The sequence below is a fragment of the Pagrus major genome, chromosome 22 (genome assembly GCF_040436345.1).
Source record: "Pagrus major chromosome 22, Pma_NU_1.0".
Lineage (NCBI taxonomy): Eukaryota > Metazoa > Chordata > Actinopteri > Spariformes > Sparidae > Pagrus > Pagrus major.
In genome coordinates this window covers 15,993,979-16,013,982 of record NC_133236.1, presented here as the reverse complement: position 1 = coordinate 16,013,982, position 20,004 = coordinate 15,993,979, and the positions used below count along the sequence as shown (strand labels likewise).

General features: G+C 41.0%; 1 protein-coding gene across 1 annotated transcript in view; it reads right to left on the bottom strand.

Moving 5' to 3' along the window:
* Positions 1–20,004, bottom strand: part of gphnb (gephyrin b) — a 106,135-nt gene that overhangs the window by 40,598 nt on the left and 45,533 nt on the right. Inside the window, exons 5-8 of the mRNA XM_073492961.1 lie at positions 16,089–16,183; positions 14,580–14,646; positions 8,620–8,892; positions 6,336–6,470 (exon numbers count right to left, since the gene is read on the bottom strand). Coding sequence (XP_073349062.1) covers positions 6,336–6,470; positions 8,620–8,892; positions 14,580–14,646; positions 16,089–16,183 — 570 coding nt within the window. The remainder of the gene's footprint in view (positions 1–6,335; positions 6,471–8,619; positions 8,893–14,579; positions 14,647–16,088; positions 16,184–20,004) is intronic.

Sequence of the window (20,004 nt, the reverse complement as noted above, 5' to 3'; positions counted from 1 at the left end):
GGAAGCTAAGCATTGTATTTAAGTGTATGCCGTATCTCAAACATTTTTGGCAATGTACATTGCCCTTTCCTTTGGTACTACATTCTCTATTGTGAGGGAAATTCTCTAATATCCCTTATTATTTTGATATGTTGTTCTTAGATATGAAACCTAACAATTGTAGATGTAACATTAATATCTATGTAAAGTGAAATCTTATGTCTGTTGGCTTCAGACATGAGCTCTGTCTTATGACAATCACGTGGTTGCATAGTATGAATAGATGTATTCATGTATTGTACATGGTATGTTGTGCCGTGAAAATTAACATTAGGAACTTAGTTAAGGAGTTCATCCTGAAGGGGGTTGGTGAAGCCTCTTCCTGTGTATAAGTGTTTTGACCCTAGGTTGACATATGACACACAACAATGGTCTTGATCTATGCCAGTTAACCTCAGGACCTGAGGTTGGTGGTTCTGCTTATGCAGTTTGCTGCCAACAGCTACCGAAGCTTCCAGATGAGTACGTTATTCAACAACCAGTGAACAAAAATATGAGCACAGAGGTTGTCAAACATTCGCCTGCATCAACATTAGACCAGTCATATTCATTCACTAGTGCAACTGGGTATGTTTTGAGCTCATAAAATAAACTAATCCTACATCTTTTTAAATGCACCAAGAAACAACAAAACATGCCAGAAAAACTAAAAATACACACGAGACACTTGATCCTGAATGTTACAAAAGGGCATTACCTGGAAAACAGGAAGTGGTGTTTATTTGTGAATGTGTCTCTGAAAACCGGCGTGTATAAAATTTCAAATATCACTCCTGTGAAAAAACAGAGAGATGAGATATAACCTCAACACACACACACACACACACACACACATTCATACACACATGCACACGCACTGTCAACCATCCTCTGAGTCAAAGCCCCATCTCCCATATGCTTCATTAATCCAAACTCACCATTACATAACTGTACTAAATGCTCACAAGAGTGGAAGAGTACAACTACCCTCCCTGAATCTTGTGCATGTGTTTGTGCGCGTCTGTCCGTGTGTGCGCTTGCTTGTGTGTGCGTGCACAAGTCAGAGACAAGTGTGACAGAGAAAGAAAATCTGGTTCCATGAATGATTGTAGAGCTGCTCAGTTTGTAATCCTTTTGTATCTGCTTGCATTTGTCAGCTGTGGGCTGTGTGTGTGGTGAGACTCTCGCTTTCTCCCTTCAGGATGATTTTGCGTGCCCAAATTTACTGTATGTGTGCGTGTGTGTGTGTGTATTCCCAGTTGTTGCTCTGCAGATAGACAGGTTTGGTCATCAGTTGTGAGTCTGCGCTCCTCTTTGGTCTCCAGGCACACACACACATACAAAGGCTTCATGCTTCGTAGCAAAACCTCTTTCTAACACACTCACACTCACACACACACACACACACACACACACACACACACACACACACGTGTTCACAAATAAATTTTTTTGCACACGTTCAAAATCCAGACTCACATCAACACTGTGCACATTTTACTGTGTCTTCCATAATATGCCTTTCACCTGAAAACATGCACAGTCGTGTAACTTGACGGATGCTACGTGAGCGTCGGGCCTTCTTGTACGGGAGCCGCAGCAGCAGCAGCAGCAGCAGCAGCAGCTCTGGCGGTGACAAGATTAAGACCTACTCCATACCTTCTCCTCTCAAAGCCACCACGCAGCGCTGCCAACAAGACCCGGCTAACAAACTAAAACAGCCCACAGTGGCACATGAAATGCATCAGTGAACAGAGCCATTCTGGCTCTGGCTCCGGGGACATTGTGTACATACTGTCGGCAGCCGCTCGCAACGTGGGAATTTCAAAGAACATATGGCAGCTTGTCGCTGGGAAACAGCCTGTGTCAGAATCTAAACGAGCTAAGAGCTATACCTAGAGAAGCCATTAACTGTCTGTTATCTGCCACGCACAAAGACACACATGTGCAGACACGCATGTCACACACAAACGCTGACTAATGCGGTTGGCATGTGATCGTGACAGGCCAGTGCTGCTTGAACTGGGTCATTGAGAAAGAGAGGCTTCAGCGGAGAGACAGGTGTGTATTTGTGTGTAGAGAAAGGGGGGCTGATGGGAAAGGACTACCTCACTGCATCAGTGGAGACAACAGCAGCAGCATTAAAACTCCCCACTGTCCAATTATTTACAGCTGCACACTCTGTTGCTCAGCTGAGGTCAAAAACACCTTGGCTAACTCTGAGGCTCTCTAACCACAATCAGTCTGATCACCGCAGTGTACCAGAAAAAATGTTGGCAATGTACATTTCTGCAAACCACGTGTGATGTGTTGAATGTCTTTTGAACGTTTCTCTATGTATAATTTTCTATTTTATTCCAATGCCATGCTTAAGGTCTGGTTAGGTTTATGCACAAAAACTACCTGGGTAGGGTTAGGGCAAGATCATGTTGTGCCACAAACAAGGCTGGAAATTCTTGAAAATGTCCAGTTCCTGTTGAAACGGCACCTCGAACACTGGTTTCTTGCTTGGCGGTCATCAATGCCACCAAAATCTCTTCGTGTGTATGGTACAGATGCTGATATGATAGGTATGGCAAGTAAAAGTCTGACAGTGTCAGTGGTTTGCATAAACGTAAAATGGCATTTTATTATGACGACTGGGCTGAGTGTAGAGGAAAGAGGTGGCATTGGGGCTCAGGTGGCTGGAGAGTGCTGGGAAATTTGAAATATAAGACAAAAAGCATAGCATGATATGTTTCCGTTTAGTACAAACGAACGCATTGCAGGGAATTAAACTGCAGCGGTCAAGAGGTCAAAGATGTCGCTTGATGAATTTCAGCACCACGTTAAAGCTTAAAATCCAAAGGGCATGCTACATCGAAGTAGCGCTCCTGTAATGTTTAGTGTCTTTGCTCTCTTTGCTGCAAAACATTTCATACAAGCATACATGCACAGAGCTTAAGTCAGACCCACATTCAAAAAAGCTCATAAACTCAGACATCCTATCCTGGATGAGCCACCATTTCTCACATCCCACACAACATTTGACTACTGACCCAAACTGACCACAAAAGAGACCTTTAAAAATGACCAAATCCGATAAATAAACAGCCCGGGCATTTAATTAAGACACTCAGTTAAAACAGGTCAGGTCAGTGGTCAAGTGTTGTTCACCCCAAAGGGTGAGGGGGGTGAACATCTTTAATTTTGTGGGACAAATAAAGAAATCGTCAGGATTCTTTTGGGGGCAAATCAAATCCTGAACTCATTTAGGTTAAAACCAAGAAGAGAATCAGAAACAGTTTTCACAAGAGCTGGAGAAAAACAATATCGCTCAGCTGTTGTCATTTTAAGCTACTGCCAATATTCTGCTTTTGAGTAGCACAAAAGAAACCAACAGTGGCTAAGATGGAGACAAAGTCACACAACACTGCAGACCGAGGAGTCCAGTATCATGAGACCAAGACTGTCAATAAGGTAAAATGCTGTAATGTGTAATAAAGCCGTTCAATCCTCATAGAATCTGTGTCTTGAACCTTGGTATGCCATCTCATTACTTGCCCCTCGCTTCTCCACATCTTGTCCGACTCTTTCTGCATACATCTACTGACCAGCATATTTAAATATCTGTGTCATTCCACCAGACTTTTAAACATTTGTCGCCGGGCTTAAGCCAGCTCTCTAGCGCTGACCTCCCACCACTCTGTATGAACCAGAAAGCCCTCCTCTGGCTGCTTCCTCCGTCTCATGACCCGCCTATGCACCCGCCCTCCCTCCGCTAACATCCCATCCCTCTGTTCCCATGGCAACCCCACATCTATTCCCACAGCACCTGCCTGCTGTCCGGGAGACACATGGAGATGTGACGCTGACAGACGAGGTGACAGAGAAACAGAGAGAGAGAGAGAGAGAGATGACGACAATTGGCATTTTAAAAACCTGCAGGAGAGATCAGTGAAAACAAAGAGGATACTTGGACATTTCATATTACAATGTTTTGCTTTTTGCATTAAGAAGTGTGTGTGTTCTTTTTACACTGATAATTCAGCTTGACAAAGTTTTGTTACACTCCTCACTATTGCCATTTGGAAACAGTGGTGGAAATGGCCTCGTTTAACTGGGGGAACCATACATAAACCATTCATAAACAAATAAATGCTAATCAAGTGCATTTCATGCAAAGCAGAAAAATGTAGGGATGAATATTCTTTAAATCAAGAGCTGAATGCTTGATTTTTTTTCTTATTGGTTACACTTATTACCATGACAACTGTAGCCTCCAAGAACATCTCCCAGTTAAGTTAGTTAAAACTACAAAGATAGATGAGATCTCCTTATTCCCCCTTGATTTTATAAATGACATAGTGAAAATGAAATTGCAAAACAAAAAATGCAAAAAATGCAAAACAAAATCAATTTAGTTTTTGCTTTCTTAAGCTTTTAAGTCTCATTATTTCAGCTTTTTAAAGTTTAACATGTGATGTTTCCCTCGTCTTATTTCATCATCATCATATTTACAATTTAAGCTTTTGTGTTTAAATGTCACTTTTTTCATTTAGCCTAATCCGTTCTCAAATAATCATTTTACATTTTAAATTTAAGTTTAATTATGTCCTGATTATTCCTAGTAGTGTAAAATAACAATGTTTTAATTTTATCTCTTTTATTTTTCATCTGGACTTTTAGTTTTGATTACGACCAAAGATTTCCTCCATACAGAGAACTGTGAATTTCTGAACAAATAATTCTGACTAGATTTATGAACGCACTATTTTTAACAATCAGCAGGCTAATTGTTACTTTTAATCATTAACCCATGCTGGTATTTACTCCGTGTGAGCTTTAGGCTGCTACCACACAGAATATCTGAACTACGAACTTGTGCGTTTCTCCACCTGTACGTATGTGAAAAGATTGCTTGTGTTTCCCTCCGCACATGCAAAGACTTGCTGCACTTTGGCAACTCTGAGCACACTGTCATCAGAGATCTCTCTTATGGATTGGAATAGTGGAAATATATGAACTACATGAAATACATGAACATCTTTATTTCTCCATTCCTGTCAACAGCACCCTATAAAAACATTGAATAGATTGTCATAATCAGAGTGGAAACGCCGCTCCCCCGCAACTTTTACTCACTGAACGACGTTCCCCTGTGTTCCCCACCATTTCCACCACTGACTGTAACCAACCAAAACGTCAAAGGCTCCCATTAAAGCTGGGACAGACAAAGTGGACTATGTGGTAAATTGAATTGCGTTGAATTAAACCTGGGGAGTAATCCCGTAAGGCGTCCGCATCCAAGCATGAGACTCACAACCTGCTGTCTCCATGAACACACAGATACACGCACTCACCCACAATCAACAGGGGGTTTACATATAAAACACATAGAAACAAACACAAAACACACACTTTGCGAAGTTGAGACACTGAAAGAGAATACCGGTAAAGACTGTGAGTGTGTGTGGACTGTTGATGTGGAAGCATGTACTGTTGGGAGTGCAGTGATCAGATAACCTGAACTAAAATGAAGACATAAATAGAAAACAAACACATTTCACCGATACGCAAAATACAAGAAAAAGTAGAAAAACTGAGGGAAAAAATAAACACAAACAACTGAATAAAAGGTTGAATCAGAATCAGAAATCTTTGCCTTTTGATTATAAAAGCTATTCCATTAAAAACACATCTGTGGAGGTAAACACAGCTGAGTTGTGGGGGACAAACAGGAAAATGGGATAATGTAGGCTTTGTCCGTGCACGCGTGTGTGTGTGTGTGTGTGTGTTTGTGTGTGAGTGTGCAGTGCGAAGTTCCAGAGTAAGGACTTTAGGTGAGCACTTTTTTGGCACTTTTCAAAGGGCAAGTTTTGATTTAAGACTCAGGTTAACATTTAAAATTGGGATAAAATCTAAGGTTAGTTGCACGATTAAATCTTCATGTTACGATACAATAAAATGCACACTTGTAGCTTTAAATGGCACCAAGAACTAACTGAACTTTAAGCATAAAAATTCAGCCTTTTTCTTTTAAATACTAGTTTGACAAAACAATCCAACCTCAAGGCTCACTTACCAACTTCTTCTGAGCTTCATCAGCAGACGGAGGTCATTTGTCGGAGATATCTTTACATGCAAGCTCAGCAGCTGTCATGAGTATACCCGTACTGAATCCAAAATTTAATAAACTACAACTGTACAGGGAGTTAAGGCAATGATGAAGATAGAGTTCAGGAAAGAATGACTGCCAACGTAAAGTCCTTCTACAACCATGATAAATCTGTTTCACTAAATGTATGTGTGAGTGTGTTTACTGCACATTTACTCACTTTGGGTGTGGGACAAGAAGCGGTCGAGAGGCGGGACGTGGCCTGGGCGCGGGGCGACTCCGAAGGCGTGGTGCTGAGAGAGGCCGTGTCCCTGGGCAAAACCTGCACACCCCGCGAGATAATGGAGTCTGGGATCTGAGATCACACACACACACACACAAACGTACGCAGACACACGTGCATGAAAAACACCACACACCATAAACCCAGCACGCATACACATACTGATATTCAAGATCCATGAAGACACACGTATATATTGTTCAGATGCTACAAACTTCTCTACGACTGCATGTCAAACTTAAACAACCACAGCTACTCTGAGGGTTGAATGATGGAAGGCAAATGGCCTCAAAAATGTGACACGATGATGACAAATAATGACATATCAGGGGGCGGAGTCTTACCAACATCCAGCTGTGACTGGACAATGAGGTGGGATGTTACAGAGCAGGGTCCAGGCTGCAGACAGGGCAGGATAGGATGATGGGTATGGAGAGATACTCGATGATTGAGATACAGATGTATGTAGAGACACACAGTGATGAAGGGTGATGCACAGAGATACATGGCAAACTCATGTTAAAGGTCCCATATTGCAGAAAGTGAGATTTTCAGGTCAGCAGGGGTAGCAGCTATAAAAAATAAAATTAAAGCCAGCTGACACCCAAAATAAAAGTATGAACCTGAAAATGAGCATAATATGGGACCTTTAAAGACGAGGGTTTACTCGTTTTCAACTCAAGACATGACGATTCTGCAGTCATTTACTCTTCAATAACCATGATGCATCTCACTTTTCAATAACAGGACGCTCAAAATGTACTCAGATGTGTCCTCATATGTACTAGTGACAGAAAGGATAAGTTGTCGCTCCCGCTTCTGGCAGAGATGTAGCCGAGAGAAACATAGTTGAAACTTGAAAGATAGTGTGTTCTGCAATTAGTCTTCCAAGCGCAGATTCTTTTGCCAGATTTTGTGGGCTGCAACAGGTGTTTCCAAAGCAGCCCTCAGTTAGGACATAATCCAATCTGTACCAGTCAAATATTTAATAGAGCATTCGACTGCTTCTGGTCAACTTGTTCCTGTTAGCCATCTGGAAGTCCAATAATGCCAGGGCTTAAAAGATAAATGGAAGTTCTGTGAATATTTTTACCGTACCATTAACCTGGTACACCATTAAATTAAAACATCACAGCTCATACTGTAACTTTTAATGTCATAGAACCAACCCAAAGATTCTCATTTAAACTTTTCTGGCCATTTAAGAACATTTAAATATTCAACATAGCAAGTGGTTGAGAAGCCGTGGTGGAAAGGCACAGGATGATGGCAACTGTGCAGCTCCAGCATCCAGCCTCTTCACTGCGTTGGAGAAATCAGAATGTTTGCCTGTGCACTTCCTGTTTTTGAAGAGGAGATTAATCATAGATTTTGAAGGTGTGAATGACTGTCCATCTGGACCACGGTTAAGCCCAGAAGGAAGCAGCAGAGGCATTTCATTAAAGTTTGGATTTAAAAACAGTTTGTCTGTCTTCTCAAGGTGCAACAAGGAGCATGTTTAAACATCAGTGTGTCATGTTCAGAGTAACTGCGTGCCTTTGGTATTATGAGATCACGACAGCCTGGATCATGATCAATTATGCTCAAAAGCTGGGCAACAAAGTGTTCAATCGTCAAAGATTGAACACATTACTTTGACGAGAACACTCTGTAATTCACACATTTATATTTCATCTAATTTCAGTGCCACAGCGACGTCTGTCACAGATCAAAACAACAATGACTTCTTTGTATTTCGTGTATACATAAAACAGTAACATCATATTCTATGCAGGATTTGTGGTTGCTTTTTCTCAACACTAATTCCAGCAAAAAAAAGAGAATTCCTACACACATTTTCCACCTCTGCATTGATTTGATTTATTAAAAAGTGTTGACGTTTCAGTCACAAAAATCTTGCGTGCTGCCTTTGACTCACACCCAATTTAATGGTGCAGTAAGGAAAAAGACAGCAAATGGTTTTGAGTCTCATTACCAGGTCGTCAAATACCAATGCTTGTGGTTGGCAACCCACAAACCAACAGCGTCGGTGTGTGATGACTTGGGAATGAGACTCAACAATCAACCGTCTTTCCACTGATGATAAAATGCTACGTACAGCACCTTGACACATGCTTGTATGAACGACAGGTGTGAACATGTACAGATGGCCGTGTGAAATGGATGAAGTCAGATCTCTAAAAACTGCTACCATCCCCTCTCCTCTCCTCCATCCCGGTACCTTGGCGGCGATGGATGCGGCAGTGATGTGGGAGGAGGAACTGTCCTCGGTGGATGCCACACCGCTGTCCTTCTTCTCCTCGTCCTCTTCCTCGCACTGCACGCCCTTGTCCTCCGTCTGCCGGCGCGGCGAACTGTTGGGCGGCGGCGAGAGGGGAGGCGGTGGCGACGGCAGGTCCTCCAGCTCGTCCGCCGCCTCCTTTACCTTCACAATGGCGTCCCGGAGGAGGTCGATGGCGTGCGGCAGCGCCGGCAGGATGAACTGGAAGCATTCCTGGAAGGGAGGATGGAGACAGGAGAGAACATCAGTGACGGTACCAAACTAAATAAGATCTTCATCTTCTTTAAGTTGACCCGTTGAAATACAAAACTTCCTGCAGTTTTTCACATTAAAAGCCTCACAACCCTTGTCAAGTACACTATGCTTTATTCACCATTTGGGATTGCTGAAAAAGTTAAATAAAGCATGAGTACTAGAGATAAACTGTGTGATTTTTATCATAATAGACTCAAAAGATGTTATTTAAGTATTTTTAAAGCTGCAATCCTCACCGTAGCTGGCAAAGTAAAAGTAAAAATAATTTTCTTTTCAAACCAATATGGGATCTCTGGCCTTCCAGTGACTTGGATTACACTGTATGGAGCCATTTTATGTTTTTCTTTTTTTTTTGCTCTTCATTTATAAAACAAGTCCCCATCTGCTTCAGTTGTTTAGAAGAATGCTGCAACACTTTTGTTTTGCTGTGAAGCTCCAGAAATGTTTTGTGGACTACAAAACTTCACCCAACTTCCCATCGGCATAGCTGTGAGTGGATAATGACTGAATTTTCATTTTGTCGGTGAACTTTTCCTTTAATGCTACACATCCATGGAATAAATGACTATGTATGTGTAACTGAAGAACTAGAAGTATTTCTGACAAAAAGATGGAGCTAATGTAGATTATTCTGAATTTGTCAAGACAACACTGAAACATTAGAGGAGTGTTGAGTTTACAATAACAGGACATTTTCACAGCTAAAATAAAATAGAAGGAGATCTAAAAACAGGGACACATCTCACAAAACAATGATAAATCATACTTAAATAAAGGGACATTATGAAATGAAGGCCCGACTCTGTCAACTCAAGATCTGGCTCCCTCTGCAGATTAGGTCTTTGAAATGACAGTCAGGGTTAGGTCGTAACATATTACATGTAATGGCGATAACATAATCAGATTCCAAAGAATAAGTAACTATAATCAGCCCAGATGACAATGGAAAACAGGTGTAATTAGATTATACGTACATTGTCATTTTTGATTACATCTTCAAAATCAGAATCAGAATCAGAAATTATTAATTGATCCCTGAGGGGAAATTGGTAAGTTACAGTGGGTCCTTTTAGAATAGAAATATCACACTGTAGAGAGACCTGAATAAAATATAAATAGAGAAGACAAGACGAAATAAGAGTAAGTAAAAATTAAATATACAAGGAATAAAATATTAATAATATTAACATTTATGAATAGAATTGCTACTAGAAGGAGAGAGCTAAGATATGTGCCTAGTACTACACTAGATATGGCAATTTTTAGAGCAGAATATGTTCCACTCTACTGAATATCAAAGTAAGTTACTCCTCTCAGGTTTCCAGTTTTGTTAATGACAATTTATCTATATGCTTTCTATCCCAGCATATTGTAGAATAAACACAGTACAGCTGCAGCTCGTGCCAGTAATCAATAACTGATTACATTTCAAAGAACGCTGTCCCAGTCCTGTTTACAGTACACTGCTACGACAAGCAGTTCTGTTATATAGTCATTTCTTTGCAACAAATACAAGTTTGAGACAGTAGAATTGAAAGAAAAGAGATTTCCTCCTGGACGTCAGCAGGTCAAAGCGCCTCCCTCTGGCCACATTTAGACATGCTTCTCGTGCTCTTTCCTTCCTCCATCTCTGTTTCCCTCTCCGGTGTCTCTCTGTGTGTCAGTGTGCCTGTGGGCTCCTCAGCTGTGCTAAATGCTCCATTCTCCTCACTCCCAAGACAAGAGCTAATCTGTGAAATTATTTATCTTCCTGTGTATTTTAAGCATCGAGAAGATACATTATTAATCGCGCCCACACTTTAGTATCTACGCTGGCTGTGAACGGGCTGTCGGTGCAACCTTTTCCACTTCCATGCCCCGCTTCGTGTGTGCATATCGCAGGCTGGATTAAATATGACCATGTTAATCTTGATTTAAATCCTACAGAATCACACTAGGATGCACGCATGACTGGAAAACCGTCGCTGTGCATGAAAAGGAGAGCAGATGGATGCCTCAGACAGGGAGATAAAAGAGATAGAATGGGTTAATCTCAGTGGTTGACCACATCCCGCCAGCCCTGCTGTGTAGCCGCAAGCTAACCTTTCCACCCCGTTCCTCCACCTTCACTCACTCACACACACACACACACACACACACATCCCAAACCCCTCAGCACACAGTAGACAGTTTACGCCTCTCACTGGTGTGTTTGAAGCCCACATCTGAGCGATTTTGGAAGATGTGGAAAGGAGGGCCGGGTGTGTTGGGCTGAAGTGGGGAGGGATTGGGAAAAAGAAGGAGTGAGGATGGTGTCAAGTGCCTGGAGACGTTCCCCCCATTCCCGTTTTGTGCTCTCATTGCGTGCCGGGAAATTTTTTTAAGGTATATCAGGGTGTTTTTTTTTTTTTTTTTTTCCTCTGCTCTTATTCTCTGTTTTGTCCTGGAGGAGAGTAACTGTCAAGAACACTAAAGAGCAGAATCCCTGGATATACTGCCAGCGGATGAGAAACACAAGCGAAGAGAGAGAGGGATGGAGGACGAGGGGAAGGCGAGAGGAGGGGGGGGTTTGCGGGAGATGACGAGAGAGGATGGCAGACAGAGAAAGAAAGAGAGAGAGGATGAGATCTCGAGAGATTAGGATAGACAGAGTAGGAGAGCGGCTGAGATTCAGTGAGGGAGCGAAAAGAAAGTGCAACAAAAAGCCAGACAGACAGAAAAAGTGAAGAAGAAAGAAAGAGAAACAAGAGAAAAACAGAAAAAGGGACAGTGGCGAGTGAGAAATGGGGATGAGAGCCTACATTTTACACAAGTACGCTATCTGAAACTCTTCTGCAGTGCAACATGGGGACACCAGCAAAGTTCAAAAGTTTGAGGCTGTTTTTATATTGAAAATATGGACCAAAAAATCTGTCTCATTAGACAGAAATGTCATCACAGTGGGTTTAAATGTCTTCCCCACAGGTTAATATCATCGCCACAGGTGGAAGCATCATCACCAAGGGTTGAAATTTGGTTTGGTGATGAAGACATAATCACATGAAGAGATGTTACCAGGACAATCAGAGACATAAATGTAACAGGTAACACACGCTTCAGGTGAACATGTCATCAGCACAGGACGAAACATTGATGCTGCAGGACAAAATCTGATCCCTGAGCATAGTTACGTGATCACTATGTGGCAGCAACATTACAGCTGCAGGTCGAATGTGTATGAATAGAAACATCACAGAAAAACATTAAAGATTTCTGTAAATTATTTTCTATAGACCTAAAGAAACAGCTGTGTAGTGGCTGTAATACTTGCCCTCTCTGGCTGAACTGCCTTTTTGGGACCAATAAATCAAAAAATATTATTATTGTTATTAATAATAGTAGTAGTTGTAGTAGTAGTATTGTCATTACTAGTATTATTGCTGTTGCTGCTCTCATAATTATTGTTGTGGATAGTCTGCAAAGTCTCTGGCCATCATTGTCATGCTTCAGGGAAGGTCTCACAGAATACACTACTGGGTTGCATTATGGGAAATGTAGGGTCCAGTTTTTTCAGAGCTTGAGCCACAACAAAGGCTTAGAACACCTTCCTCTCCTGCTTCAATTTGACCAATCCGCTATTAATCTACTTCGTCATTGAATCTAATCTTTAAAGGAGCAGTGTGTAGGATTTAGCAGCATCTAGTGGTGAGGTTGCAGATTGCAACCAACTGACCACCCCTTGTCTCATACTTGCCTACCACGGTGACCGCCGAAAAATGTCTAAAAAAGGGAGAAAGGTTTTTTCTAGAGCCAGTGTTTGGTTTGTCCATTCTGGGCTACTATAGAAACATGGCGGACTTGGTGAAAGAGGAGCCGCTCCCTCTGTAGATGGAAAAGGCTCATTCTAAGGTGATGACAAACACCATGTCTTAGTTCCAGGTGATTATAGACTACTGAAAACATAATTTTAAATATAACATTTCACTTCTGCCCTGAATCCTGGAAAGTGGACTCCTTCAAACAAGTTTTTTCCTCCCACATTTTATGTCAAAACATTTTATTCATGTACAAGGATTCAGTGTTCCTTCCCGAAATGTATTAAAAAGCATTAAACACAGACATGGAACACGAACACTTCGTATTCAAAGTCATGTTGTGACTGAAAACAGAGATTGGATCACAATACGCTGAAAGTGCAAACGTATAGGACATATAGTTTATTAAATCTGTGTGTTTTATCTGCAGTGTAAATGAGGCCAAAAAGACAAAAACAAGCAGAACAGATGCACAGCCGACTCTGGTCTTCGTCTGGCTGGCTCAGCTGGACTTCCCCGTTATCTTTATGACAGGAGATCATTGTAATAAAAGCCTGCAATGGGCGGCTTGTGCCGTTAACTTTAACTGGGGGTTGATGAGGGAGACACTAATATGGCAGCAGATGGGGGAGAGGTGGCGTAATTGATTAAAGGAAATACTAAAATCGATCAGGAGAAGCGGGCGCGTAACGAGACAGAGACAGATGTGCAGGTCAGCACGGCAGAGAGGGAGACAGATGGAGGGGGAGACGGAGACAGCAGCGGGTGAACACACACACATAATGTAAACACAAACCCACACATGCACTCTGCATGTGCATCAAAACACACACAGATGCATCATGAAACACACAGATCTCGGCTGAACACACAGACATCATTAATTAATTATTCAAATTAAAGCACACAGAGACACACATTCAAATTCATACACACACTTTAAACAAGCACACACACAGATGCTGCCTGCATGTGGATACACTCACATATCACGATGTGCAGATTATAGTCCAAAGTGAAGTTGACCTTCACATATGGAGTCATGTTAGTAGCAAAATGCTAAGCTAATGCCGTCCCCGTAAACAGGTCATAGCTGCCTCGCAGCAGCATTCAAGGCAGAGTCACTGGTGAATCCCCAGAGCTTTTGTTCGTATAGTGAAGGCGTCCAGTGCACATAGTATTTTTTCCCCGGAAGTCTCTGTGATTCACTGCCCTCTCCCGCTTTACACCCGGGGTCACAATTTACTACAAATTTCCGCACCTTTTACCCCCTTTTACTTAACACAACCTGTTTCTGGCACTGTTCAGTGAGTAGTCCAGTGTAAAGTTGTACCTCGTCCTCTTCAGTGAGGGAGAGACAGACAGAGAAAAGAGGAGAAAGCAATACTCGAATATGCAAGTTTCAGACATCGTGGAAAGAACTCCCATTTCTAACGGTCTAACAACAGATTTAGTGTGAAACGACTCATTCATTCATCTTTTGCCACTTAGAGAATGAGAACTAATGACTATTAGTTAATGCCAGAGATTCATGTAAGTTTAGGCCAGAGGGGCGAATTATTCTGCATATTCTGCAGTATAAATATTAAACATAAAAATGCTGTTGCAGTGTACTTTTTATTTTGTCACCAGAATGCAGTAAAAAGTTGGGGATGTTACCCCTGATCCACTGCAAAAAAAAAAACCTGAATATGAAGCTTATGAGCTGACTTATCACCAGGACTACTCGACATTTAATTTTTTCAGCAAGCATCTGATCTGTCAATGAGTTATATGTGTTTATCCTCCATGCCTTTTGCTGGTCAGGTGAATCTGTTTCTTACTACACATGGTGCAGGTGATGCTGTTCCAGCTGTGTGCAGCGTTTCCTACCTGGGAGCCTTTCTTGCTTCCTGGTAGGTTAATGATGAGTGTTTTCCCTCGGATACCACACACAGGTCTGCAGGAAACAAACAACAGGATGAAGTTTATATGAATGCACAGGAAGAAAAGTGCGACTAGAATCTCTTATCATGTTTAAATACAGTTATTATAAAGTCAGTCGAGGTTGCAGATATAACATGAGACAATACAGCTGAGTGAGCTAAAAATTTTTGTAGATATTGCCATGAAATTTCCTCAGTTGATCACTTACATTACAGGGATAGTTCAGGTATTTTGAGGTGGGGTTGTATGAGGTATTTATCCCTAGTCAGTGTATTACCTGCAGTAGATGACCGTCTGCTCTCCCCCTGTGTGGAGAAGCAGTGCATAGTACTGGCAGGGAGCAGAGAGACGTATTTTAGCCACCTAAAATGGGGCCCACATAGAAAATATATATCGGTTTTAAGTGTACGCTATATTTTTCTACATTTTTGGTGCTTTACATTGCCGTCTCATCTGCGACGTAATACATTGCGGGACAGGCATAGCTGTTGAGGGAATGTAGCGCCAAAGAAAAGGGCTGTCTGACGGCAATGCAAAGCACCAAAATATTTCCAAAATATAGTGTACAATAAAACAGATGTATATCTTTTAGGTCGGCCTTCTTTTAGGTTGCCAAAATACGTCTTGCTTGCTGGTTCCATTCACAGCAATAAAAAGCTCTGCTTCCCTGTCGGTGCTACACGCTGCTTCTCCACACAGGGGGAGAGCTGACAGTCATCTACTGCAGGTAACACACTGACTAGGGAGAAGCATACCACCTCATACCACCCCACATCAAAAGACCCGAACTATGATACGTTTTCTGAAAGTTTATGATTAAACATCATTATCGAATTAAATATGCTCTAATTTGCATAAATGTCATTAACGGAATTCAATCATTCGATAAAGCCAGGCTCAAAGTTCTTGTTTCAAATGGTTGATACAGAGAGTTACAGAGGGATATCTCTTTGTATCAATCCATGTATCAGAAAATATTGTCAACATTCATAAAAAAAGAAAAATCAATTTGGACAAGTTTTTAAGAGTAAAATGTTAAATAAATCAGACAATGGATGAGATATACCCCTCTGCCAAAACCTTTAAAATACAGATGGGATTAAAAATGGAAAGTTTTGTGTATGTATGAAGTGGAGATTTCTGGCATTTAACAACCTGTTTTGTAAAATATATTTCATTTTTAGACTACAATAGACACAGCAGGTGAATAGGTGGATAAAGATCTCGCTGAAACTCAATGAAACTTCCCCAGCTGACACTGAGACAGTTATTTACTGCATGACAAGTTCTGTGTGATTTTTATGTTAAAATATACAAATGAGGCATTATCTAGTTAAATATGCACTACTTTGCATGAATATCCAGAACAGAAATCTTGAACTAATAAAAAGACTTAAATAAAAATAAAGTATGAGTGACTTGGTTGTGTCGTATATGAAAGTGTGTGTGTCTGACCTGGATAGCATGCCTAGTGGTGTGACGTTGAGGGATCCCATCAGCATCGCAAGAGACATCCCGGGAGCCTCGCGCTCTATCACCTCCTTAGTGGCCTGGAGAGAAGAGAGATGAAGAGGATGAAGAGGAGGGTCATTAGTAAGATCACAGTCTAACTAAGCGTGCGTCCATCTTAAGTATTTATGCAATGATTTATTCAAATGCTGTCGGGTTTACTCCTGCAGATTAGTTTCAGGAGCCATTTGAACTGAAAAAGTTGGCAGCGAGGGGTTTACATAAAGAGACGAGTGTTGACAGAAAAGCTACTGTAACACAACAAACACAGACAAATCCATCCTTTCTCAAGTTACAGGGACTTTAGTCTGTCAGCCTGTGGTGTAATTTAGCTTTAGTCCCTGGGACTTTTGCAAACAAAGCCTGGTTTATTTGCAAAAATGCAATGAAATAAACATTCTCCTATTAGCACTGCAGGGTGTTATTCCCACTCTAACTCGGACCCAGTCAATCATATCACGAAACATCGAGCAAATGGGAGCAAATGACAGTTAATGGGGTATCTATGATTTCAGAGAGCCATATTTAAATTAAGTTCAAGTTTCCCATTATTCTGCTTTAATTTAAAGAAAACAGTGTACTGACTGAAATAATGAAAGAGGTTTTATAGCTTGTTTTATAAGTTGATTAAAGTTGTAACAATATAAATGTCGATATTAAAAAGAGAACAGCAGCACATTCATGTTTCCATCGGGTCCGGCAGCATGTCATAAAGCAAGTATGATGACAAGACTGATGTGCTTTAAATAATCGATCTCTTTGTGGTATTTCCTTTTAAAACAGTTTATTTTAACACAGATATTTTTTAGGACCTGGAAGCTGATGCTGATACCTGATACTTAGATTAATGTTACCAATTCAGTATCTGACCAAATGTGAGATATAGTCACAACTTCCCCAAGTTATAGCGTTGAAAAATGGCCATGAGTGCTTATAACTATAATTATGCAGCGCCATAGTTGCATTATAAGTGTGATCATAATGCATTATAATCCATTTAAGACATGGGCTTCATAGAAAGTGTTAAACAAAGTTTTATTCATTGCATTCGTTGCATTTGGTCACGCTCCCCGACTTCCTTCCTCACACACTTCCACACTCGTTTAACAAAATTACAGATTACTCTGGGTTTTCACATGGACACATTAAAGGTAATTTATGTACACAACTCAACAAAATATACAACACGATCTAGTCATTTTTAGACATTTTTACATGGAGATGTTACATATATTATCTTTACGAATGTCTTTGAAGCGCTAGGTAAAGAGGTGAAGCTGACTGCCCTAACAGTATTGATTTACAATCCCCCTTGTGTGTCTGAAGGCTGAGAAATCCTAATCTGACCAGTCTCCTCCCCATCTACAGTACACCCCCAATTAGCAATCCGGATTGATTCAATCTCTGAAATCGATGCAGGAATATGTCTTTTTATTTCTGTGCAATTAAACAGTTAAATGTTGGGGAAGTTGATCCTGCAGCCTGAATTTTTTTATGAAACCACAATTATTTATCATAAAACCAGGAGGGAGTGGTGGTTTTTGTTTGTGTGTAAGTGTCTATACGTTTGCGGGCCTGCAGTCAATGCGGCACGTTCTCGACAGCTAGATAGCGGAGAAGATAGTGGCTTCTCCTCCAGCTGTGTGTGTTGGGTGCCCTTGAGTTGAGTGACACTTCAAACGCACCATTAGCGAGGGAGAGGGGAGAGAGAAGACTTCAAAGAGAGAGGAGCCACTGATGAGCATCGTGGGCTTGGACTCAGGAGAGGAGAAGAGACGGAGGGGGGAGGAGAGGGGAAGGAAAGAGAAAGAGTGTGGGAGGGACCGAGGCAGAAACAAGAGGGAAGGAGGGAGAGAGAGGGGGGGTGAGGCTGGATCCATACCTCATCATGCACTGCTCAGAGTCACTGATTGGAAGAAGAGGAAGATGGGTTTGTGTGATTCGACAGGCATTCAGAGGACGTGTAAAAGACGTTTGGGTAAACGTTTTTCAAAATGAATGTTTCATTCATCACCAGTGCCCTGACCCAATGGAAATTCTTTTCTTTATTTTAGTTCTGTTAAATATGGGAGCAGACATCTTGTGCCATAGGCTAACCACCAGAAATCAATGTGCTTGCAAGAGAGATGCAGTTAATCAAGAATACATGTGTTGGATAGCGACTAACAGGAAAAGATCACGCTCTCCAGCCCCTTAATGTAGGTTTACATGAGATGCAGCTTTAACGTCTGTAAGTACAAATTGTGGCAGAGTAAAAATCTGTGTGTGACTTTTAAAAACATTCTGATATGAGGATATCAGTTACTTTTACTTTGCTGAATACCGGATCTAATAAATCAGCCAGGCTGATCATCAATTGACCCATAAAATACAGTATAAACACACATATACATACGAATATATGTATAATTTACTTTTACTTGTGCTTTTGCTGCTTGAGTACATTTAATAACAGATACTTTAAGACTTTAAGTTTAGTACTATTCACATGGGTGAGATTCACTTTTACCAATCTAATATTTTAAAAACGATGTCTTCATGTCTTTACTTTGACTCAAGTTTGACTTTTGGGTACTTTATAACACTGTAAAAGGTAACCATAAACTATACAGCACTGCCGAAAACCAAAAGTATCCCTGCTGCTGCGCATTGACGTCCCAGCTGACAAAGACAACAAGTCAAAATCATTCAACGCTAACCTTTTTAAGAAAAAGACATTTTCTTATATTGATTTCAAAGATGAAATCAATCTTGATTGCTCATGTAGACAGAGACAACACAGGTCAGATAGGGATGTTTCATTCTCCAGACAGCTGAAACAAGGTTTGTCAAAATATCTTAATGGATGCAGCAACATGTCGTACTTTCATTCAAAAGAGTATACAAAGAGCTCAAAAGCGGCACAACGTAATCAGTTACTTCTGTCCTGCTTTCAGCTGAAACGGAATACAGTCATACGTGTCTTGTACAGCCTTCAAACACACAGAGACAGACAGAGAGATACGGTTGTCTCCAGCACAGAGGGTTGAATCAGATAGCAGGTATTATCAGTGACTACAGTGTTCACGTGTCTTCTCTCTTCCAGGAAGGTTCCTGTCTGCCATGATTGATGAGGACCAGCGATACTGCTGAGAATCACAGCTCATCCCCTGCCAAATTGGTTGTGTGTGTGTGTGTGTGTGTGTGTGTGTGTGTGTGTGTGTATGTGTGTGTGAGAGAGCCTGGTTGAGCACATGTAACAGAAGTACAGCAGTGTAGACAAAAGAAATAGTTCTAATCTAAAGTTAACAGTGTTGTGTGACAAGACGGTAAAGATGAGTATACTATAGAGAGAAGTATAGAGAGAATATTTTGCACTACAGTAGATGGCAAACTTGAACATCAACATACTATAGGTCAAAAACAGCCACATCAACTACAGTCAACAGCAGCAAGGACATAAGGAGGGAGAGAAAGTACCCAGACTGCCCTATAAAAACCTCAATTATGCAAGATTTGAGTTAGTATAACCTTTCTGAACTTTCTGAAACGCTGTCTATGACAAATTCCTAATAATTTGGGCCTTCTTGTAAATTCAGCATATGTTTTGCATTAGGATCTTTTTTTTCTTTGTGCCAAAAACATTGGATATATAATGTCTCTCTCTGTTATGTTTTCTGAAATGAAACTGACGTGTAACCAGCAATATCGTGTGTGACCACAGCTACATGAACCACGTCGTGAACCCTTCAATGACAATTTGTTTCATGTAACTGTAACAAAAAATAGAAAATATAATGTAATTGAGTACATTTACTCAAGCACTGTACTTAAATACAATTTTGAGGTGCTTAACTTGAGTATTTCCACTTTCTGCTACTTT